General features: G+C 46.2%; 1 protein-coding gene across 3 annotated transcripts; it reads left to right on the forward strand.

Annotated features, from left to right (window-relative positions):
• The first annotated feature begins 606 nt into the window (after positions 1-606).
• LOC125328910 (histamine N-methyltransferase-like) lies at positions 607-21,020 on the forward strand. Of its 3 annotated transcripts, XM_048310148.1 has the most exons (7): positions 634-739; positions 4,235-4,431; positions 5,333-5,385; positions 8,716-8,823; positions 14,473-14,603; positions 17,406-17,499; positions 19,760-21,020. In XM_048310148.1, exons 2-7 carry the CDS (start codon positions 4,295-4,297, stop codon positions 20,113-20,115), a joined length of 879 nt encoding a protein of 292 aa, XP_048166105.1. In that variant the 5' UTR covers positions 634-739; positions 4,235-4,294; the 3' UTR covers positions 20,116-21,020. The 3 variants fall into 3 exon arrangements, with proteins under 3 accessions (XP_048166107.1, XP_048166105.1, XP_048166106.1); XM_048310149.1 differs by lacking the exon at positions 634-739 and having other exon boundaries at positions 1,521-4,431; XM_048310150.1 differs by lacking the exons at positions 4,235-4,431; positions 5,333-5,385 and having other exon boundaries at positions 607-739.
• Positions 21,021-23,611: the final 2,591 nt, after the last annotated feature.

A 23,611-nucleotide genomic window follows, 5' to 3' on the forward strand; every position in this document is an offset into this window, starting at 1 on the left:
ACATAGGGCAAATATTTTATTAGAGCCCTGAACACCAAATCACAATGTGATAGCAGACATGGGTCAATGGTTTTATCCATACTTATGTGCCTTGGGATAAAACTGCTACTAACAGGGCTGCAGAGGGTGCACACACCTTGGAAAATGCTTCCAATTGCTTAAGCTCTGGAAAGTAAGGGATAAGAAGAATACCTGCTGGCAAGAAAACCAGCTAAAAAAGCAAAGTAATTTATAATGGAAGGGTTCTACAGGCAAACTGCAAATGATGTTGCCCATCGCCACATGCCACACACTGAGACAACTATTTCCAATTTGTCAGGAGCTGCATTTTCTATATACCACTGGCACTTCATTTGTCATCTGTACTCTAATTAACACAGAGACAGAGCTCTGTGTCTGGATGTTCCCACGGCAGGGTGCCTGTGCGAGTGTGTCCTGGGAGACAGCTGGTGGGGACCACGAAGAGAGCACCAGTGGACGTGGCAGGGTTGGCGCTGCCCCTCTGCCTCTCCAGGCAGCTGCTGCCACATGAGGTTGTAACTCTGCTCCTTCCTCAGGCAGCAAAACCTCCCCCGTGACGCTGGCCCGGGGGTGGGACGGCAGCAGCCGCTGGGAATGTGGATGGAGGGGAAGGTGGCTGGACAGAAAGGTGGCTGGACTGGGAGGTGGCCGGCTGGGATCACATCCCAGGAGCTCAGCAGCATCACTCCCACATCCCTGAGGGGCACAGACACCCCACGTAAGTACGGCTGCCTGGGAGCAAGTGCTGATGGAGCAGATTCCCTGCGAAACGGATCCTGCTTTCGCTGGCGTTCGGCGACACATGTAATCCTGGGCTAATAAACCCAAGCTCCCACTGCAGACAGGTTACTGCTTAGGGTATGCTCACTTTGTTTGCTGGCTTCACGGGGAGGGTTTAAAGGGTTTATGGTGAGTTTATAGCAGGTTTCACTCTGCTCGCACTGGCACAAAGCAGGGACGGAATCAAGTAACCGCAGCATAAACAGTGTCCGCTTTCAAAACTCCTCAATCTTTTTAGAGAGCCACGTTTAAATTTGGATTATCACTGAAGGGAACATGCCTGAGTGAATATTATTACTCAAAGTTTCTATCAGCCTAATTCACAAAAAATCATTTCCTTCCGTCTCTTTACTAATTTTTAAAGTTAACTGTCCGCAATTCAAACTGCAAAAAACATAGAATGAAATAAATGGGGCAAATTCCGACAGCCAAAAGTGTAATGAAAGAAATGAGACAAATTCCTTGAACTGCACCTAACATGAAAATGAATCTCCGCTGCTCATTAGAGACTGCTGAGCAGGGGATGTTGGCAAATTAAATCATGGGAAGTAGAGGGAGGCATAGAAAAAGGGTCGATTATCTAAATCTCCTCTTGTAAACTGCAAAATATTTTTTCAAAATTGAAGGTAGTAAAAATAGATTAGTGGCAAACAGCAAAGCCTCCTTTTGCAGTTAAAATAAAAAGCGAGGAGTCAGGCATAGCAAAGGAATGGGTAAACAAAGAATACACCAGTGTGTTTTCAGGGTGGGGTAGCAGTGAGTAATTATCATCCGAAGCACATGCAGGAGTTTTCTTCCTTACTCTCTCTGGAAAGATTCCTGCTTGGATTCCCCAGGTTAATTCAGATGTTGTTGGGGGTTTGAGTGCTGCTCATCTGGGTCAAGGAGGGGTTGTCATTCAGAGGCTGGCAAAGTTTTTAAAGCTACTCATTACCATTGTTGTACCAGAGTGTTTTTCATTAGTGCTCTTCACAATGTTCAGTTTTGCTGTTTTTTTGGTTGAAAACATCCTTGCTGCCTGAGAAGGTAGGGAGCAGTGAGTGTGCCAAAGCCAGTCTGCCTTGGAGGCAATATGGGTGGAAAATCAACCTTGGGACCTGCTCCAGAGGTCTCTGAGACTGCTCCAAGGAGAGCAATTATCAGACATTGCTAATTGATTATGAACTATCAGCCATTGCCAGTGGCTCTGGCAGCAGCACACGCTGGAGGAGGTGAATTGTCACCAACCTTCACCATGCTCCTTCCTGCAGGAACCTTTGGGATTTGAGGAGATGTGGCCCATGGGCTGCAAAACCAAAACACGTCTTGGACGTTACCTTTGTCACAGGTACTGAAGGAAAATGGGCGAAGTCAGGCAGCTGATGTTGTCATTGGAAAGGGGGTAGGAGAGGGAGCTGGGCTGCTGCTCAGCGTGATGGCTGTCCCTAGAAACAGACCCTTGAAATAGTCCTTCAAGCAGCAGAAAGAGAATAGGATGATGGTCATGACTCAGGTAGAGGAGGGGGAAGCAGAGGTGAAATGATTTGCTATAAAGCTGTTTGTTAAAAACAGTGCATACACCTTGCTCAACACTTACTGTGCCTACCAAAGCAGGATGAGAAGATATGAGACTATTGATAAAGGGAAGGAATCTTGACCAAAGATCCTGTTTTTAAACCTAAAACTGAGTCAAACCAGCCTCGAAGTTTGGACCTGGGCCAGGGACATAAAAAGCATGCACAGGGAAGAGAGGTGAAAAGTTCAGAATGAAGGAGACTCTTACTTCATTCCAGAGACCCCTGCCCACGACCACCAGACGACACTGCACAAGCGCAACGCAGCTGTCAATGACTTTTGGGCTCGTTGTAATACGAGGCGAGGCTGGGCGGGGCTGGGTAATGAATATGTATAGGCATTTTGGGAAACTTAATGAATATGGAACTTGTAACCCGATATATACCAGGCTGAGTGCAGCTGTCGGCGCACATGACTTTGGAGGAGCGATCCCCCGTGCGTCCCAGCACTGGAGTAAACATACCGACTTTACAACTTATTCCAGTAGTGGAGTCTTTTCTGCGTATCATTTTGGCAGGCAATGCGGATATATCAGGAGGAAATTGTTCCAAGCCCATCTATCTGCTGGTGTACAGGGGAGAAGGAGATGGCACCATTGTGTATGGCATTCTCATAAACAAGTGAGGAAGATGTGGCCTTGATGAGACAGATATTGGGTGAGTGAAAAACTGGTTGCACAGTTAGAAAATCTGTCAGAAGTTCATTGCCAGAAAGGGAGGTAATGGCAAATATGAACCTGAGCCTGTTGCTTGTGTTTCTGTTCATGGCTTGGAGGAGGGACGAGGCTGTGTTATTTGATGTGCAGCTGGGAGGGACTTGAGCACAACAGAGGCCAGCACTATAATTCAAAGGCACAAGAGAAGTAGTCTGGAAAAAGCCCAAGGTTTGTATTCCAGGGGTCATGCTGGTGAGTGAAGGCAGCGGGTGCAAGGTCTCAGTGGGGCCAGGGAAGCTGTCCCAGCTGTGCTGAGAGCCAGGAAAATCAGGGGGGTAGGAGGGTTTTGCCCTTGACTGCTGCACTTCAGCATCAATGGGGTTTGGCTGGAGACAGTCCAAAGGGAGCTGTAAAAATGACAAGAGGGGGCTGGGATGTAACCTCTTCAGGAAAGCCAGAGCGGATGGTAAGAGACACTGAGGAAATGTGGTGCGTCCTTAAACATGGGGCCCGTGAGGAGGAAGAGGGTTCCTCTTTCTCCTTGCCAATTAGGACAAGCTGTGTTGAAGTTAAACTGCAGTTTAAGAGAGGATAAAGACATCTTTGTGCACTTTTCAAGGTACAGTCTGACACTTCCCTGGTGACACGCTTTGCCTTCCATGCTCCTGATTCCCTGTAAGCCTGGTTTAGCACAGCATCTATTCCAGTAACTCACGTGGCTTTGGTGAATTAACTACTTAACCCATGGGAATTGTACCATTATCTTCAGAAGAACTAGAAAAATAAAGTGCATTTATAAGGTTTTTATTGTTTTCACCCCACCATCAACATTCCCTTTAAGAACATCAAAAGATTAAAAAAACAGATAGAGACATCTGCCAGCGTCTCTTGAGATGAGTATTGCACTTTCTTCTAATCCAGGCCCAGCCTTTGGAGCCTCTCCATGCCTTCACAAAACAGAGGATTTCTTCTTGTATTTAAGAACCATCTAAAGACCCTTTTACTGTGTTTTAACAGAGACCTTTGTCAGCAGAGTTAAAAAATGCTGGCACTTGCTCTGCCCAGATTAAAGATGATGTATTACCCTCTGCTGCTTGGACCCCATTTACAGCTTCTGTTACAAGATTACGTAAGGCTCCAAGGCAGTGGCAGGGCTGGCGATAAGGAACAAAGTCCGGGCACAGGCTGGATTTTCCCCTCCAGCACTTTTCATTCCTTCTCTAGACCTGAGAGAAGAGCTGCAGGGAGCAGCCTGTCCCCTCCTGCAGCCTCCGGACCCCCAGCATGGCATCACCCATGAGGAGTTTGCTCGCTGATCCTGACAGATACCTCCAGTCATTCCGCCTCTTCCTGGAGAGGTCGACCGAGCACCAGTGCATGCAGGAGTTCGTGGAGAGGCAGCTGCCGGGCGTGATAGCGAGGTAACGCCGGGGTGACCACCCCGGGATGAGGGACAGCCAGGGCCACGGTCCCACGGTGGTGCGGGGCTCGGGGGGCTGCCTGTGAGAGGCAGATTGCTGCTCCCTGCCCCGTCTGTCGGCCTCTGATGGGGCTTGGCTGCAGGTTCCATTCGCACACACGGCTCTCCGGAGGCTGCCTAGCAAGGAGGAGATTAGGCTGCGCTGTTTCCTTGCACACACACCCAGCTTGCCCTGAATCAGCTCTGAAATGCACTAACAGCTACTACATTCTAGCACCAAACTTGATAGAAAAGAGCTTTCTAAAAGTAATCTCTTCAGGTAATATTTAGGGTTTCTCTAGGATGGCTGGATAATGCTCCTGCTTTGCCTGGCAGCGTGTGTCCTTTGCTGGGCCCCTCGCTTTGCAAACTGGCTTGGGAGCAGGCAGCCAGCATCAAATCCTGGCTCTGGGGAGGCTCTTCTCAGGGCTCAGGGTTTCATTGCTCTGCCAGACCCTCACTCAGGGATTTTAAGAGCATTACACTCTTACCTCTCCCTCCCCATTTTGCATAGTGCGAAACTTCTACGAATATTTTTTAAGCTGCTGGTCCAGACTCAGACGGTTCTCTGTTCCTCAGAGCACAGACACAGAGAAGGCGAGTACCTGCTTCTGCACTCATAATAAAATCAAAATGCCACCTCTACAAATTGCCAAAATAATTGGAGATCATGAGTATCCAAAGGGCAGAGTTCTGAATGTGATCCCTCCTGCCCGCTCGCAGGCATGCCTGTGTACACACACATTACATTTGGGTTTTGTCCTGCAAATTTTAGTCTTAACGGGATCTCCAGTGTCTCACATCATGCATGAAACCCTCTGTACTGGGCAGCTCTCCTAAAATGCATAAATAATGTTTTTCAGTATTGGAAATGGGAAGTCTACTATCAATGTTCTAAGCGTTGGTGGTGGAGCAGGTATGATATGGACTTCAATATTTATGTTTTTACCTTTTTTTTTTTTTTTTTTAAGAATACGGGGTTAAAAATTGCAGAAGGAGCAGAGTGGGAAATGAGTCTTTCTTTGAAAAGTCAGCTCCAGGGGACAGTTGGTGTTAGTTGGTGTGTGACCACATCATCTGAAAACAGCTTGTGCCTCCCCACTCTGATTCTTCTATGTCCTCCACAAAACCCCCTCCTTCTATACCATCACTCCTCAAAGGCAGAGAGAATCTCGAACTGCTTCTTAGGGTTTCTACACAAAAAAACTCCAAAAACAAGCAAAAACCTCCCAAACAAATTAATGTCTTAGATTCCTCAGAGTATTGCATTTTTGCCTGCATTGCAACTATTCTCACCTGTAACTATTTACTGAGGTGGTAACTCCCATCACTGCTATGTGAGAGCCATGGCTGAGCTCTGCTTTGCCTGGATTTGCTGGCCACCATCAGTGTAGAAGCTCCTCCTGGAGCTACTGTCCCCCAAAACACTGGAGCTGAACATAAGCTCCAGAAGAAATCCAGAAGAAATCAGAAATAGTAAGTCTTTCATCTTAAGTTCAGTGAGTGGAAAAACAATACCGGTAAGATCAAGTGGCTTCATTTCATTAAATTCTTGCTTAAGTGCCCCCATAATTAAAACGTGTTTCCTTCTCTGCCCATTAAGTCGCCATACTTAAATTTTATATGAACAGTTAATCTAGTTTAAATGCCGTAGTCATGCCATCGCCAAAGGCTAACCTCAGTTTTGTCAGTCTCCCCTCCATGCAGTAATTGTATGTAAATGGCGGGCATTAGTTATACAACAGGCAGTGCGACAGAGCAGGAATGTTGCTCTCCAAAGCAAACCATCCTTCTGAAAAAAAAAAAAAAAAAAAAAAGGAAGGAAGGAAGGAAGGAATTTTCTATCAGGAACACTTTCCTTAGTGGGGTACTTCACTCCCTGGCCAGAGGCAGTCCAGCTTGCCATCAATCAGTAATGTGCAGGCAAAGCTCACTTTGTAATGTAAAAATCCCCAGATCACCCAACCCCATCTGCTCACTGGTTTGTTCCCATCACGGGTCCTGTTGAGGTCAGGAGGGAGCCGATTCCCGAATGCCCCCAGCATCTGGGAATCCTGGCTGATGTGGGAGGGCAGTGATGGAGCTGCTGCCCCGACCCCACCCGCCCCTGCCCTTCACAGGGACGGAGCACGGAAGGAAAGCGTTTCCTCTCCGCTTTTCCACCTCGGGAGACAAGAACCCATTTCCTGCCTTATCCCACCCCATTACACCCGCCCCAACACGGCTCCTGCCTTCGCTGCAGCCGCTGCCTTATCGAGTTCACACTCCAGCGCCCCGCACTCTGTACCTTTAAAAACCATTAAAGTCATCAACGCTGCTATAAAGTACCAACCGGCCTATAAACAATCCCGTTACGTAAAATGTTTAATTAGAAACTTAATGGCGAACATAGTGGTAGCCTTTAAAAGGTAATTGTGTTGGAGAGTTTAAATAATTCGGATAGCCTAATTGCCAAATTGTTGATAATGCAAGCTGCCACAGAGCTGACTGTAAAATGCCTCGGGACACTTGTTTGCATATAAAAGAGATAAGCGAAGTCAGTTAAGGCTGTGGATTAAGTTATGAATCAAAGGGGTGGGTTTTTTTTGGTTAAAAACAGTACAAGGGTGATTTGGCCACACAAGAGAGGAAGAGAATATATTAAGCTATCTGCATATGGAAATACAATTTTTTTTTTTAATCAGGACCTTCACAGCTATTGCAGTAGTTCATTACAAATTCTGTGTTCCCCAATTTTACCATGGTAGGCTGCAGACAACTCGCTTTGCTCTGATTTTTCAACAGAATACAGGGCTTGCAGTGATAGCAAAGCTGCAGCTATTTCTGCTGCCTCAGAAATTCAATTTCCCTCCCTCAAAGAACATGCTTCCAGAGATGCCATGTAAATGTTGGTGCTGCTGGTTGCTTTAAGAAAGAGACATAAGTCTGAAAGAATGCAACTCTTCCTCACTTTGTGTAATATGTCCTCTGGGCACTATTGAGCAATTTAATGCCCAGTGTTTTCCTTTTGTATCTCAAATATTCTGCATGATGGAGCTAATGCTGAAGTGGTGGGAGTCCAGGGGCTCTGAAAATGATGAGAGTGGGCAGAGGCTGTGCAGGCCCCTCAGCAAGGGCCTATCTGGCCATCACAACTTGCTGGGTGGTTTTCCACTCCATAACTCTGCTGGGTGGCCTTTCATTCAGTACAAAATTCTGTTCATTTGTAAGGAATTTTATAACATGGAGTTTTGTGCAAGCACAAGTAAATCTTCCAGGACAAAGCTCAATATTTGCTTGTAACATGAGCCCTGGATCTGTTATTCACTGTAGTTACCCTCTGTTTTACTCTTTCTTACCTTAATTCATTGTACTATAATTTTTTCCACCTAAAATCTATCCAAATACAATAAGCAGAAGAGAGGTTGGAGAAAATTGAGCAAGCCAGTGGAATATTGCCCCTGGACCCATGCCTCAGTCAGAAACACCATCCCCCTGAGTTTCGTTTATTGCAGATGGGGTGAGAGAGCTGAGAATGATAGAGCTATTTTTAAATTTTGAAATCTTGCATCTACTGGTACATCCATCAATAAAATAATTACAGCTGGCCTGAGCAGTGTTTAGAGAGAACTCTTCCTCAACAAAAACATGAAACACAGTCATCCCTGGGGTGTTCTGTAAACAGGGGTTAGCTAAACACAAATGGTATGTGCTCTATTCATCATTCTTTTTGGAAAACTCACAGGACACTAAAGACAAACAGATACAGATATTGTCTCTGATTCCAGTGTAAACACATATTCCCTTTGCCTTCCCCCACATGACCTTGTAACCAGTGAGGTGTCCGGCTAAAAATGCTCCTACTGACTCCTGAGAAATCCTGCCAAGTTTGCTGGTGACTTGGAACCATCAGAACTGGCACTGTGAGAGTTGTGTGGGATCTCTCCCTCGAGGTTAGACCACGTCCAGAAAACATGAGGTCAAGCCACAGGCATGACTGTGTCTGGCTTTCCCTTGGCCCTGATGGTGCCAGTCTGAGAGGAGAAATGAAGAGAGCTGGGACTGATACTTAAATTCTTCTCAAATCCTAGAGCTCGATCTTCACTGACAGCCTACTGAGAATACAAAGCAGCTGCATGGACCTGTGCAGTGCATCTGTACATAAATGGCAGAAATCAGTCTGCAAACTGGGCATGTGATGGTGGTGGAGATTACCTTTGCCTGAGCTTTGCTTTCACTTTCTGTTTCATGTCTCCTCCTTCCTTAGGTGAGATGGATTTGCAGATCCTCTCAAAAATACGAGCCAGATATCCTGAGGCCACCATCAACAATGAAGTAATAGAGCCCAGTGCTGACCAAATCTCCAAGTACAAAGGTATTTTTACGTTATATAAATTAAATTTACATTACTTATTTTACATGCATTAAAAAGTGTTGAAACATGGATGACCCCATGTTCAAATGCCTTCTTGTCAGAACTGTCTCTTAAAAATTAAAAAATTCACAATTTCATGCTTTTTTGCCATCATTGCTTCTCAACAATGTTCACTCATTAAAATGTTAGTCTCTCTGCAAAGTAATCTGCATGGCAAATGCTTGGCAAGACAGACTTTAAAAGCTAAACAAGGTGGGAAGTGATGGGTGATTGTATGGCAATGAAGTGAAATCCCTGCATTTCAGAAAATTTTTCTGCTTTCAACTTGCATTGAATCAGGATCCTTCCTCAGCATCAAAGGGAAAATTTTAGTGTCTCATGGTAATTCTCTCACATCTTAAAAATCGTTTCCAACAAATAACTAAACCTCACAGTGGGGCACCAAACTAGTTACCAGGCTTTGAATTAGAAAACATGGAAAGGAAAGCAGGAGTGATAGGAAAGACTTTTGCCGTGTGCTCTGGGGCTCAGAGCTTCCTTCCTTCCCCCAGCCCAAAGGTCTAAGCAGCATTCATGAAGGAAAGCGAAAAGTTTTCCGAGGAGGATTGAGTGTTAACGAGGGTGCTTTGATCAAATTGCCCTACAAAGTGAGCATTAAATAGCATTGCACAGTTTGATTATCACTGGGTCAGCACCGAGCAGGATTCAGTGATTGTGGTGGTGTGTGGAGGTGACACCAGCCCGGAGCAGAGCACACCTGGCCAGAGAGTGGCTGCTGAATGGAAGTGACAGCGATGAATGAACCTCATCAGCCGACTCTCTTGTTGGAAACGCTCCAAACCATAGTAAATACCAGGCTGTAAAACCACACTGTAAATCTCCAGTCTTGGTCCTGCTGAAGTCCTTAAAAATGAAGCATTCCCAGTGTGAATCAGCTTGTGGAAGTCAAAGGGGAAAAAAACCCCACAACAATCCCTTTCTCCCTATGGTGAGCTAGCTCAGAATCACTGGAAGCACCAAAGGCTCTCAGGAAAAACCTAGTTTTTTTATATCTATATAACACAGACCTGATCTTTTAAAAGATGGCTTGTGCAAAATCCCCGGAGCTTTTGCTCCAGGCTGAAATGGTGAAGGATGGGCAGCACGGCATCTTCTCTGTTTATGAGACAGTTTGTGCACTTGAACAAAGAATTTCTGTCCTGTCTGGGCTACGCTGGACTGGATTTGCTATGAATCATCCCAGTGGTCCCACCACCTACCACCAATTAACTGGCAGTCCTATCCTACTGCAGTGAGTTTCTTTCCAGAAGAAAGTTAAAGAAAATATAAAATTGTTGTCCTTATTTTAAGTTTTATGTTAAACTAGAAATGAAATATTCATCTGAATTTCTTTCTTTAAGCTCTCTTATTTGGTAATTAATCATGTCCCCAGTAGCTACCATTAATTAGGTTTCTGAGGCCTAAGATTTTCCACGGAGAATTAGAAACATTATCCTCACCTCTGAGGATTCAGTAGTTATGTTTTCTGCCTCACCAAATGCTTTCTCCTTGGGAAGGCGAAGCCAAGCTCACAAGAGAAACTTCCTACTGGGATGTGCAGTGCTGACAAACTCATGTTTCTCTTAGGGTGTGGCATGTGATGAACCTTTCTCAAAGCCTCATGGACAGGCTGTGGATTTCCTTCATTCCTGGTGGAATCCCTTGGTGGCCATGCTTGGAGTGTTGGTGGCCCCACAACTGAGCTGCATCACCACTGCACAACTGCAGGCAGCCCAGTTTTGATGGCACCCATCAGGTACACAACCAGCTTCTGACTGGGAAAAGAGTCTAGGGTGAAGCCAGGAGAAAACAGGAAAACTTCATAATGGCTTCAGATGGGTATTTAGGCAGAAACTTACCAAAATCCCATGACGAGTTTGCACTTCCTAGAATCTGGACTTTGAAGGCCCAGCCTGGAAAACAATTCAGTTTTCTTCCCAGCTCCTCCTTGCAGACAGATCAACAATTAAATTGAACCAGATTGCCCCAGATTATTGGTGAGGGGATAGGATCTGCTGTTGAATGACACCTGAGTTTAGAACAGCAAATTAAATCTGAACTGCCAGTGCTGGGGCCAGTGACTGATAAATGGGAGCTAACAGAGTAACAGTGGCAGCATCTGAAAGGGGTGGCCCATTTCCAGCCACAGAAAAGGAGATAAGCACTGACGGAGCATTTCTCATCTGTGTGACAGAGATGTGTCCTAATCAGAGCCCAAAAGGAGAAACATTGTGGTGTAAAGGCACTGGTCCCAGCAAATCGTGTTCTGAACACGTGTTCTGTAGCTAAGGCTCAGCCTGCCTTTGGGCCATGGAAGTTTTAAATTGATGCTAACTCCAGGGAAGCACAGGAACTGAATCAGGGCCTGCTTTGTCCTGGAGCAGTCCCAAACGCCAGGCAGCAACGAAGTGAGATGAGCTCCATATGCCAGCAGACAGACATTAGTATTCCAGCATCCCTACACTATGAAATTATCTCTCAGTTTTGCTCCCATAAAAACCAAAGAAATGCAGTGATGAACCAGGCCCTCAGTGTAACTTATTCTTTGAATCCACTTCTCCGAAATTCTGCTTTCCTCAGCCGCTGATGTGCACTGTATTGAGGTCTGAAGACACACAATGTGTCACTCCTTGAAGCTCTTTGCTTTAAAACACTGTCATCCCTTTTGCCTGAAGCAGCTGGTCAGAACTGTGGGCTTCTGCAAAATTGTTCCAACACAAAAGCAGCTGAACGTCAAGACATGGGTCCTTGCTTATGGAACAAAGCTCCTTCCCTCTCCCACCATCCCAGTTACACAAATTTAGAAGAAGGCATTTGCTTTCTCTGCCCTTCTCAACCTTTTAATTGTGCTTCTCTTCAAGAAACCCCTGCCTTGCTCCATCCTTGAGCACCTGTTTTTGTTTGGGGAAAATCCTCCACCATAGCCTGGCTTCTGCTCAGCCACGTGGGTTTTGTGTGGCACATAAGTGATGGGGCCATCAGTCCTTCTGTTCAACATGAAAGGTGCTGCTCATGGCCTGGTAACAGTTCATCCCAGCCTGTTGCAGTGGGGATCCTGCAACACGCATATATCAAACCAGGAGTCCCGTGGAAAGGAAATATATATGGACAGACAGATTCTTGATAGCTGTTTCAGAGAGATGTTTATTTCTCCAGCCGCATGGCCGGAGCTCTGCCCAGGAACTGTTCCAGTCACGGGACCAAGGGTCCTTCTGCCCGCGCAGGGAACACAAACCAACCAATGGGAACGAGGCTGAGCAGGGGCAGGGAAGCCCCGTGTCTGTGCCCTCAGGGCCCCTCTCCCAGGGCTACACGGCGGGGGAGGGACCCCAACACCTCACCCGTTTTATTTTAATAAAAGGAGAATGAAAACAACTGGATAAACATAACAAGAACAGTTTCAAAACAAAACAAGCCACCCTCCTGAGTCTTTAAATGTCCAAACAGATTCTCTGGAACATCTTAGGGCTGACAGAAGGGAGACAGAATTCTCTGAGCATGCTTTGTGGGGAAACTGAGGCAGGAGAGGGTTTAACTTCTTCCCTCCCCCTTTTCATCCCCCACTCGGCATTGGAAAGGGATTTTTGGGGAAACAATTGGCAAAAGCATGGTTTTGTGAGGGAAACCATGGATGAAAAAACGGATTGGGAATACACTGGGGGTAATAGGACATAGGGTAAAAGGGAAAGGTGGGATTAGGAAAGGGAAACTGTAGGGGGGGCTTACAATGGAGATACTGTCTAACATGACTACGATTTTTTGCATATATACTGCCTTTTACAGGAACACCATCAGGCCCAGTGACCTGCGATGCTTGTAACCCTTTTCTCCCTAGTACAATATTAAATTCCACCACCTCTCCATCTCCCAAGCTTGGGATCCATTTTTCAGGGTTATTCTTTTTAATAGCAGTTCTATGCACGAATATGTCTTGCTGGTTGTCACACCTTGTTATAAAACCATAATTTTGCTTAACATTATACCATTTTACTATCCCTAAGGTCTTAGTTGCTATGATCTTTTCCTTTTTCCGAGTGGCTGCTGTTTTCTGTCTCGCTGCGTCTTTGCTCTCTCTTTCAGTCGCTCCCGTGTTGGAATTGTCGGGGCTGCTGGTGCCTGCGCGCTCTTCCCGGGGTCGCGTTCGGGGCTGCGCGGGCCGGGCCGGGCCACGCCGCTCAGTTCTCCGTGCGTCGCCTCCTCTGGTCACAGCTTCGCTGCCGCTGCCGGGCGCTGCACCCACGTCTCGGCCGGGCCCCCGAGCGACGACTCCCCCGCGCCCTGCTCCAGCGCGCGTCTCGGCTGGGCGCGGCTCCGTTCCACCGCCATCGCCGCCAGCCGCCGCCCGCGCGCCGCCCCTCTCGGTCGGGCGTTCCCGGGGCTCGCTCCACCACGCGCTGCACAGGACCGGGCAGGCACCGCCGGGTCCCGCCGCGCCTCGCTCCGCCACCGACACTGCGGCTCGCGTGGCTCCGCCCGCGCGCGGGAACTGCCTCGCTGCTGCTCTCAGAGCGCTCGGTGCACGTGGCCTGGGCCGCACGGTCCCTGCGCCACGCTTCCCTTCACCAGGACACAGCTGACATTGCTCAACAGTCTCGGTAACTAAATAATATTCACGAAAATATTCTTCCATCGGCATATATTTTGACTCCAATATTAACTGTGTCCAAACGGTTTTCCAAAAGCCCTTGGTAAGAATTAAATCCCAAGAAACATAGAAAAAGTTCTTAAACAACCATGCCAGGAAGTGTTTCAGTTCTTTTTGAGCTTGAATCAAGCTAAAATTTACAAATCGTTGTTCAAGAATCATTTTAAGTTTAAGATAAATGTCCATATGCGGCTCTGAGAGCCAAGAGTCTTCCCACGGTTCCTCCATAGTTTAGATATGGAATAGCAAAGCAAAACCAAGAAGAGGAATCCAAAGTTTCCAGGGTTTACTCACACAAATCAGTCGCTTAGGGATCGGGGATCGTTCTGCTCACAAATCTCCACCATTTGTTGCAGTGGGGATCCTGCAACACGCATATATCAAACCAGGAGTCCCGTGGAAAGGAAATATATACGGACAGACAGATTCTTGCTAGCTGTTTCAGAGAGATGTTTATTTCTCCAGCCGCATGGCCGGAGCTCTGCCCAGGAACTGTTCCAGTCACGGGACCAAGGGTCCTTCTGCCCGCGCAGGGAACACAAACCAACCAATGGGAACGAGGCTGAGCAGGGGCAGGGAAGCCCCGTGTCTGTGCCCTCAGGGCCCCTCTCCCAGGGCTACACGGCGGGGGAGGGACCCCAACACCAGCCAACAGCTTTTAATTCAGCTTGAGCCAGGCATGAGGAAGAACTTACTTTTTCTTTAAATCAGGTGAACACCAGAGGAACCCAAATGAAGGAGCTAAGTGAAAAGCACCAGGCTCACTTAAGATTTCATCCTATAAAGCCCTCTACAGCCTTCTCCTCACATATGGGCTCAAGGTTTTAGATATTCCACTGTTGTGTTAAACTGGTACCAAAACTCTCTACCTAAATATGGCTTTTGGATGTATTAAAGCTCTGAGTGTAAAGCAGCCCCATATTTGCAATTGAGATAACCCTGTCCTGCCTTCCCCTCTATTTCAGAGCATGTGGCTCAGGCATCAAACCTCGAGAACATAAAGTTTACCTGGCACAAGGAGACAGCTTATGAATATGAAAGTCGAGTGAATGCAGAAAAGAAGACTAAAAAGTGGGACTTCATTCACATGATCCAGGTAAGACTCTCTGCAAAGTAAATGTTGTCAAAGACTCGGCTGTTAAAAGTATGCATGAAGTATGTGACCTCATTATCCACTTGTAGGGGAAGAAAGGTGAGTTTACTTCCCAGTAATTTGAAGTGCTTTAGCATAAATGAACTGCAGAAATGAAAAGCAGCTTTGAGCACAGTAGTCCTATTAACCAGGCTGTGGGTGGCAGTCAACTAAGAATACATTTTAGCTAGTGTCTTCAAAAGCTCCTTGTCTTCTCCATGAAATTGCCTTTGTATTTCCAACTTCACTGAAGCCTTCACTGAAGAAGGGCAAATCTCTTTATCTCAGGTTAATGAATGAACATGAGCTGGGTCCTGGGAGTGCCAGAGAGCAGGCACGACATGAGAGCCCTGAGCCTGCAGTGTGAGCCCACTGCCCACACCTTCCTATTGTGCCTCACTGTCCCTTGCTTTTCTGCCAGCATTGCCCCCATTTGGTTTCTTGTTGCAGTGGGGATCCTGCAACACGCATATACCAAACCAGGAGTCCCGTGGAAAGGAAATATATATGGACAGACAGATTCTTGATAGCTGTTTCAGAGATGTTTATTTCTCCAGCCGCACGGCCGGAGCTCTGCCCAGGAACTGTTCCAGTCACGGGACCAAGGGTCCTTCTGCCCGCGCAGGGAACACAAACCAACCAATGGGAACGAGGCTGAGCAGGGACAGGGAAGCCCCGTGTCTGTGCCCTCAGGGCCCCTCTCCCAGGGCTACACGGCGGGGGAGGGACCCCAACACCTCACCCGTTTTATTTTAATAAAAGGAGAATGAAAACAACTGGATAAACATAACAAGAACAGTTTCAAAACAAAACAAGCCACCCTCCTGAGTCTTTAAATGTCCAAACAGATTCTCTGGAACATCTTAGGGCTGACAGAAGGGAGACAGAATTCTCTGAGCATGCTTTGTGGGGAAACTGAGGCAGGAGAGGGTTTAACTTCTTCCCTCCCCCTTTTCATCCCCCACTCGGCATTGGAAAGGGATTTTTGGGGAAACAATTGGCAAAAGCATGGTTTTGTGAGGGAAACCATGGGTGAAAAAACGGATTGGGAATACACTGGGGGTAATAGGACATAGGGTAAAAGGGAAAGGTGGGATTAGGAAAGGGAGACTGTAGGGGGGACTTACAATGGAGATACTGTCTAACATGACTACGATTTTTTGCATATATACTGCCTTTTACAGGAACACCATCAGGCCCAGTGACCTGCGATGCTTGTAACCCTTTTCTCCCTAGTACAATATTAAATTCCACCACCTCTCCATCTCCCAAGCTTGGGATGCATTTTTCAGGGTTATTCTTTTTAATAGCAGTTCTATGCACGAATATGTCTTGCTGGTTGTCACACCTTGTTATAAAACCATAATTTTGCTTAACATTATACCATTTTACTATCCCTAAGGTCTTAGTTGCTATGATCTTTTCCTTTTTCCGAGTGGCTGCTGTTTTCTGTCTCGCTGCGTCTTTGCTGTCTCTTTCGGTCGCTCCCGTGTTGGAATTGTCGGGGCTGCTGGTGCCTGCGCGCTCTTCCCGGGGTCGCGTTCGGGGCTGCGCGGGCCGGGCCGGGCCACGCCGCTCAGTTCTCCGTGCGTCGCCTCCTCTGGTCGCAGCTTCGCTGCCGCTGCCGGGCGCTGCACCCACGTCTCGGCCGGGCCCCCGAGCGACGACCCCCCCCGCGCCCGGCTCCAGTGCGCGTCTCGGCTGGGCGCGGCTCCGTTCCACCGCCATCGCCGCCAGCTGCCGCCCGCGCGCCGCCCCTCTCGGCCGGGCATTCACGGGGCTCGCTCCACCACGCGCTGCACGGGGCCATTCGGGCACCGCCGGGTCCCGCCGCTCCCCCGCTCCGCCACCGACACTGCGGCTCGCGTGGCTCCGCCCGCGCGCGGGAACTGCCTCGCTGCTGCTCGCAGAGCGCTCGGTGCACGTGGCCTGGGCCGCACGGTCCCTGCGCCAGGCTTCCCTTCACCAGGACACAGCTGACATTGCTCAACAGTCTCAGTAACTAAATAATATTCACGAAAATATTCTTCCATCGGCATATATTTTGACTCCAGTATTAACTGTGTCCAAACGGTTTTCCAAAAGCCCTTGGTAAGAATTAAATCCCAAGAAACATAGAAAAAGTTCTTAAACAACCATGCCAGGAAGTGTTTCAGTTCTTTTTGAGCTTGAATCAAGCTAAAATTTACAAATCGTTGTTCAAGAATCATTTTAAGTTTAAGATAAATGTCCATATGCGGCTCTGAGAGCCAAGAGTCTTCCCACGGTTCCTCCATAGTTTAGATACGGAATAGCAAAGCAAAACCAAGAAGAGGAATCCAAAGTTTCCAGGGTTTACTCACACAAATCAGTCGCTTAGGGATCGGGGATCGTTCTGCTCACAAATCTCCACCATTTGTTGCAGTGGGGATCCTGCAACACGCATATACCAAACCAGGAGTCCCGTGGAAAGGAAATATATATGGACAGACAGATTCTTGATAGCTGTTTCAGAGATGTTTATTTCTCCAGCCGCATGGCCGGAGCTCTGCCCAGGAACTGTTCCAGTCACGGGACCAAGGGTCCTTCTGCCCGCGCAGGGAACACAAACCAACCAATGGGAACGAGGCTGAGCAGGGACAGGGAAGCCCCGTGTCTGTGCCCTCAGGGCCCCTCTCCCAGGGCTACATGGCGGGGGAGGGACCCCAACAGTTTCTCTTATGAGTGGTACAAGTAATAATCACCAGGATGACACTGTAATCTATAAGCATCTCTGCTTTTTTCCAGATGCTCTATTATGTGAGAGATATCCCAGCAACTATCCGGTACTTCCACAGCCTCCTGGAATCGCAGGCAAAGCTCCTCATTATCCTGGTGTCAGGTGAGAGCTGCTCCACTCAGTCAGGGAAGGGCCGTGAGGACCTTTGGGGTTCCTGTGTTTAACACAGGCCACAGAGGTGAACAGACAACCCCTGAAACCTGCACTGTCTGTCTGTATGTGCATGGCTTGTAAAGAACCAAGGTTTTATGAGACAAAAAAACCCCTATCATGGGCACAAAGCATCTTTCTCTGTCCTTCTCCATCCTACGGCCTGTCCGGTGATGGATGGCAGCAGAGGCCCCGCAGCAGGAGAGGCTCCATCCCACAGCTCTCCCTCTCAGGAGCCCCTTCAGCCTCAGCTCTTTGCTGGAAAAGGCTTTCCAGGCTGGCCACTGCATTTTCTCTCTCCCAGAGCCTTGTGGCATTAAGTTAACAGCTACGGTGGGGCTCGGCTGTGCCGTACAGCAGGTGTTGGAGCACATATGGTTCATTTTCTTCTCAAACTGCCCATTTCCTTAATATCATCATTTTGGGTACAAAACAGCATTCTTAGGCTGTTTCGGATCTCATAGAGATGCTCTGTGGTCAGTCCATCAGGAAAATGCTAGAGCAGAGTAAGCAGCAATCTTTTAATACTGTGGGCAAGGTATGCCAGAGATAGTGCAATGGTGAAGTCTAATTTGACTCTAGAAAGCCTTTAATTTGCCTCAAAAGCTATTGAAATTTTAGCTGTGTAAACAGCCACATCTAACAACTCTGAAAGGGATGTTAAGCATTATTTGTTCAGAGGTTTAAGCTTAATTTCCCATTGAATTTGGTCACATCTGCAAACTGATGAAGTTCCTTTTATTTTGTTCATGAAGGGTCCACTATGAAGTGACACTTCTGACCTGAATTTATTCAAACTACTTTTTTTTCTGAAATGTTTTTAGTTTGAAGTGTTTTCAAGCAGTTCACAACAAGAAATCGGTATGTAAAATTATTTTTAAAAACCTGTTCATGTTCTTTGGCTGAATGAGAATAGATCGTAATATTAGACTATTGCTGATTACCTGCGTATAGTTAATTAAAACCCTTTTCCAGTTGCTTAACCTGTCCCTTTGGATATTCATAAAATGTGAATACAGGAAGGAATATGCACCTATTCAAAATTAAAATGATTAAAGTGCTGAGTTCATGAGAAATATTTGAAGTCCTCTCTGGGCCAGAAATTGCCAGGGGCAACAAAAAAGTGGGAGAGAGGAGCAGGACTCAGAACAGCAGACAGGAAAGGAAGAAGGGAAAAAACCAAGAGGGAAACAAGAGAATAGAGAGGGGAAGGAAGAAGTGCAATGAAAATGAGCACTGAAACAAAAGGAGTTACTGAAAGATCGTCAGAACAAAGCTCATTTCACAAAAGGTAATGTCATCTCCAGCACAAACACATCAGGGTGTGTTGGTTAAAAGCCAGCCTGGGAGCAGGGTTGGTAGGAGAGGGCTGGGGTCAGTCGGTGGAGGCTGCAATCCCTTCTGCTCCCACCCTGCCGGCAGAGCAGGACTTGCAGGGGCTGCGGATCTGTTGACACTGCCTTGCAAACAAAAGCAGTGCCATATGCTGAGCCTTCCGAGAGCCATTATAATAATGCTGCGTTCAGGTAGGGGATAATTGCTCAGCTCAGAGATGGCACTGAGTCACACAACACTGACACCAGCAGATTTCCTGCAATTAGTGCTCTGCGTTCAGTTTCCACCAGGTGAAAGAAAATATTGTAGCCTCTCTTCTAAACACCACTGTTTATTTGACTATAAATAACTGTCTGCAGATAAAGCAACTGCAAAACCACGAGTAACTGGTTTTAGCACCTAGGGAGAATTATTGTTGTAACTTTCAAGAGCTGCTCATTAGGCTCAAAGTTATTTTCATCCTGTCCAGTCATTCCGAGTAATCCTTTTAGAAATGATTTACAGCAGAAATACTGAATCAGAGATCCAGGCTGGGGTAAAATAAAGATGTGAAGACCTATGTGGGGACTTTTCAACTTACCTAGCTGGTTTGCTTTATAAAACCTCTCTTGAAAAGTGTGAACTGCTCTGGCCTCAGCTGGAGGCTCAAGGAGAGGTGCTGGAGCTCCAGGGTAGGTGTCCACCCACTCCTGCAGCCCTCAAACCTGAGGAACAGAAGCAGGGAGGCAGCCAACTCCACCATGCCCCAGGACATGTCCCAGCTCTGGAAAGCTCCCACTTGCAATGATGACAGCTGCTGAAAAACCCAGGCAATCAAAGCTGCTTTCAAATCGTGTTTTTCCTTAACTCAGTGTTTTTTTGGTGGTTTATCTCTTAGGAAAGAGTGGCTGGGAAACACTGTGGAAGAAGTATGGGTCTTCCTTCCCTCTGGAAGATCTTTGCTCTTATGTTTCCTCTGCTGATTTGCCAAGGATGCTGGATTCAGCTGGGCTGAAGTACCAGCTCTACGAGCTCCCATCCCGCATGGACATAACGAGCTGCTTTATTGAAGGGGACAAAGATGGGGAGCTGTTGCTGGACTTCCTGACAGAAACACTTGACTTTGCTAAAACTGCCCCCCCTGAACTAAAGCATCAGCTAATGGAAGACTTGAGAAAGCCTGGATGCAGTGAAAACAAAGATGGGAAGGTGTTTTTCAGTAACAACCTGGGCGTAATAGTGATTGACCCATGAGTTAACCTCTTCTTCCTGATCCAAGGCAAAAAGTCAGATACAAACTGTTAACAGCTGAAATGTATTTTTTCATCTTTTATAAATGGCTTAATTTACTTCAACACCGATAATAATTTTTGGAGTTTGTTAAGAAATCAGTATTAACATCTGTTGTTATGAGTGAGCTTTAATACCTGATTAATTCTACACTAATCTATGAATGTGTAACTCACTAGGCAGTAAATTGTGCTTTATTGTACAGATGTTGTGTAATCAGCTATAACTCAGGCCATCCACTCAGGCACTGCAGAAACCAAACCATTTCCTAAGGAATAATCCAGAACTACATGTGGTACCACCATCTTCAATTAAAAACTCTCTACAGACCAAATAAGCAAGTGCAATTTCTTGGTGCAGCTGGCAGGAGTGCAGGCTCAGAATGACCAAACATTGGGTGGATCTTTGATGGGATTTCTTGAGCTTGTGACTTCAAGATCTCATACCTGCAGCTGCTGTGAAAGTGGCCTCACACCTGTATGTTCAATGGTTGTCTGCTCCTGCCTCTGCAGGCATCTCCATCTAATGGCACTGCTTCCCCTTTCCTGTAGTTTTACTTTGTGATGATGTATCCACCGAGCAATTTGTGTGCCAGGTCCGTAGTGGCTCTACAAGAGGGAAGCAAGGGAACATGGTTGAGGCACAGGGTTGGTAACAAGCGCCCTGGCGAGGTGGATTTCAGTGGTGAGCCCTGATGCAGATTTTTTGCTAAGAATCAGCTGCTGCAGTCACGCAGAGCTTTTTTTGTATTTTTAATTAACCATATAAAGCTTCTGCTCCCAGCCTTCCCCTGGCCTGGCAGGCAGGGCCATAGGTGGCCTGTGAGCTTTGTAATAAGGAAAATGTAAAAATAAACTCTGATACCAAAATGTCTGGTTCCAGTAGCATTTTTTTTTTCATTTTCAATGGCATTACGTCAGATGAATCTATTCACTGTACAGAGTTTTCAGTGAGAAGGGGTTTCACCTCCTCAGCCCCTTCTCCATGTGAGGCTGTTGTGGTTGATGCATTTGTTTTGCTAAATGATTTTATAATTTTCGGAACTGTTTTCTCTCTACAAGGCACAATACATAGTGGGATACAATAGAGTCGCTTGAATGGATTTAATAGCCTGAATACTCAATTTATCCCCTGAGACAGGTGTGATTTCTGCCATTGAAATGATTTGATTCAGTGTTGAAATGGTTTACTTTAGGTAATACTTTAGCTGCAAGGAATTACATTTTATTTTTGCACACATATTTCTGATACAATATAGATTATTAATGATTTGAAGTGATTTCAAGAGATCATATTGGGCGTAATAGACGTTTATGTTTATTTTAGGGCAAGTTATTTGAAACACAAACTTCTCCTGGTGCTCAAATATTAATTCTGGTGGATTTTAGAAGGTTTCCATGATAATCCTCTGTTGAACAGAACAAGATCTATTACCACTTTACACAGTTCTGTGCACAGGCTCCTGCACTAGAAGACCTCAGTATATCTGTGAGCTGCTGTGGTCACATGCCAGAGCAGGAAAGAAAGAAAGAAAAATCTCTGATTACAACAGATTGCTGCATGCATTTCTAATTGGAAACAAATTAAAGTTACATTTATTTTCGTGGCTCTTTTGGGCTGTCAGTGACCTTTCCTAAATGGTGCTTGCAAAGTGGGTAACCGCTGAATATTGCCACATCAACTCTGTCAGGGGTGAGATATCTCAAGGAGCCACAGAAATGCCAGAACAAAACAAAAAAAACACTAATCCAGCAACAAAGCTCAGTAATAAAATGCCTTTGCAGATCCTGCTGTTTTATTGTTTATCAGACTTTAAAAAAACACCACCAACAAAATGAGTAAAAGGGGTTTTAGCAGTTTTGGAGGAGGCTTGTTCTGAAAATGTGGGAGAGAGCAGGAAAGACAAGAAGGATCAGAGCTGATCTGGAGAGAACAGAGGAGGATTTAACCACACACACGTAAAAAAGATATTCCGTGTGAATGCACAAGAGAGCTTCTTCCCCTGTTTTGCTTCTGAGGAGAATTTCATTAAAAACTGGGGGGAAAAATACAGTAAACTCCATTCTGTATCTTGGAGCATCTTGAGTTAAGGGGCTGGGGGAAAATGAATCAGCAAAGCACCTTAAGGGATAAATTAGTTTTAATTTTAAATTTGTAACACACTCACACATTTTCGAGAAGCAAGTACTTTAAGTATTATTTAGTAGGAAATGAATGTGGGGAAGCACAATTTTATGCTCATTTTACCATAAAAACTGAAGGACGTCTTGTAAATCTCTCAAACAACTTCCTAACAGAGTGGAGAACCATATTTTCATGTGAGAATCACCCTTAATTGTACAGTGAGATACTGCTATTGCACAGCAGGGTTGGGAAGTACAGTTTGTCCATGGACTGGGATTTGCACAGCAGTCTGTGCCAGGGCCTTATCACCCGTAGGAATTTCTTCCTAATCTCTAATCTAAACCTGCCCTCTGTCAGTTTGAAGCTGTTCTGTTCGTCCTACCACTAAAATCCCTGTAAAAAGGTCAAACCCCAATTCCGTATTTTCCTGGCTTGCACCCCTACAAAATTAACTTGTAGGCTTTCTAGAGAGGTTCGTTGAGAGCAGTGGTATTAAACCAGCACAATACTGATTGAATCAAGTTGAGCTTCAGGATACCTGTATTAAAAATATACCAGAAATGATCCTGAAAGCTCTTCATGCATGGGTGCCTCTTTCTGGCTAAATATACGTTTTAGATATGAAATGTGACTCTGGGTAAATGCAATCCTTAACATTGCCTCTATGTTTTTCTCAAAGATGGCTCTGAGCAGTGCTTGTTTTTAAATTGGGAGATGTTTTCTTTATTCTTTTCATTTCATGAGCACATAAACCTGGAATATACAGATTCTAATGCAGGTACAGGAGAAAAAAGCTGGAAGGAAGGAGGGAGAGAGGGGGAGGAAGAGGAGGGAGTCTTTTGAAACAACAGGCAAACACCTGGGCCTGTGTCCCTCTGATAAGTAAGCGTGAGCTTCTGGCTCTGATGCTGTGTCAGGTGATTATTTCCCAAAGGAATTCCCGTGGGAGGTTTGCTGTGCAGGGAAGGGAATAGCCCGATGTCCATGAGTGAGGCACAGCTTTGGAATGATGCCTCAAAGGCTGGGTGGGAGGAAATAGGGGAAGAAAAAAAGGCTGACCCCCTCCAAAGAGCCCAGACTTCATGCATATTTCCCTCCACATCAAACACATCTGCCCGAGCAGCTTCAGGGCTGTTACTTTAAATCACACGTAGAAAAATATTCTCACTGCTCCGTTAATTACCACAGCAAATTGAACAAATGCACTCACAGCTCGGCTGCTGTCACCATTCCTGCATTGGGGTAATTCATGCTTGCAGCCCATGATAGGATTTTTAATGTCATTACACAGTAGGGCAAAGTCTTCATTTTTAATAAAAATACAAATGCTAAAATG

Source organism: Corvus hawaiiensis, chromosome 7 (genome assembly GCF_020740725.1).
Source record: "Corvus hawaiiensis isolate bCorHaw1 chromosome 7, bCorHaw1.pri.cur, whole genome shotgun sequence".
Taxonomy (NCBI): domain Eukaryota; kingdom Metazoa; phylum Chordata; class Aves; order Passeriformes; family Corvidae; genus Corvus; species Corvus hawaiiensis.

Coding starts and splice junctions, on each gene's coding strand:
- LOC125328910 (XM_048310148.1), top strand. CDS start 4,295: ATGGCATCACCCATGAGGAGTTTGCTCGCTGATCCTGACAGATACCTC. Junction 4,432..5,332: donor CTGCCGGGCGTGATAGCGAG/GTAACGCCGGGG, acceptor AATGTTTTTCAG/TATTGGAAATGGGAAGTCTA. Junction 5,386..8,715: donor AAGCGTTGGTGGTGGAGCAG/GTATGATATGGA, acceptor CTCCTTCCTTAG/GTGAGATGGATTTGCAGATC.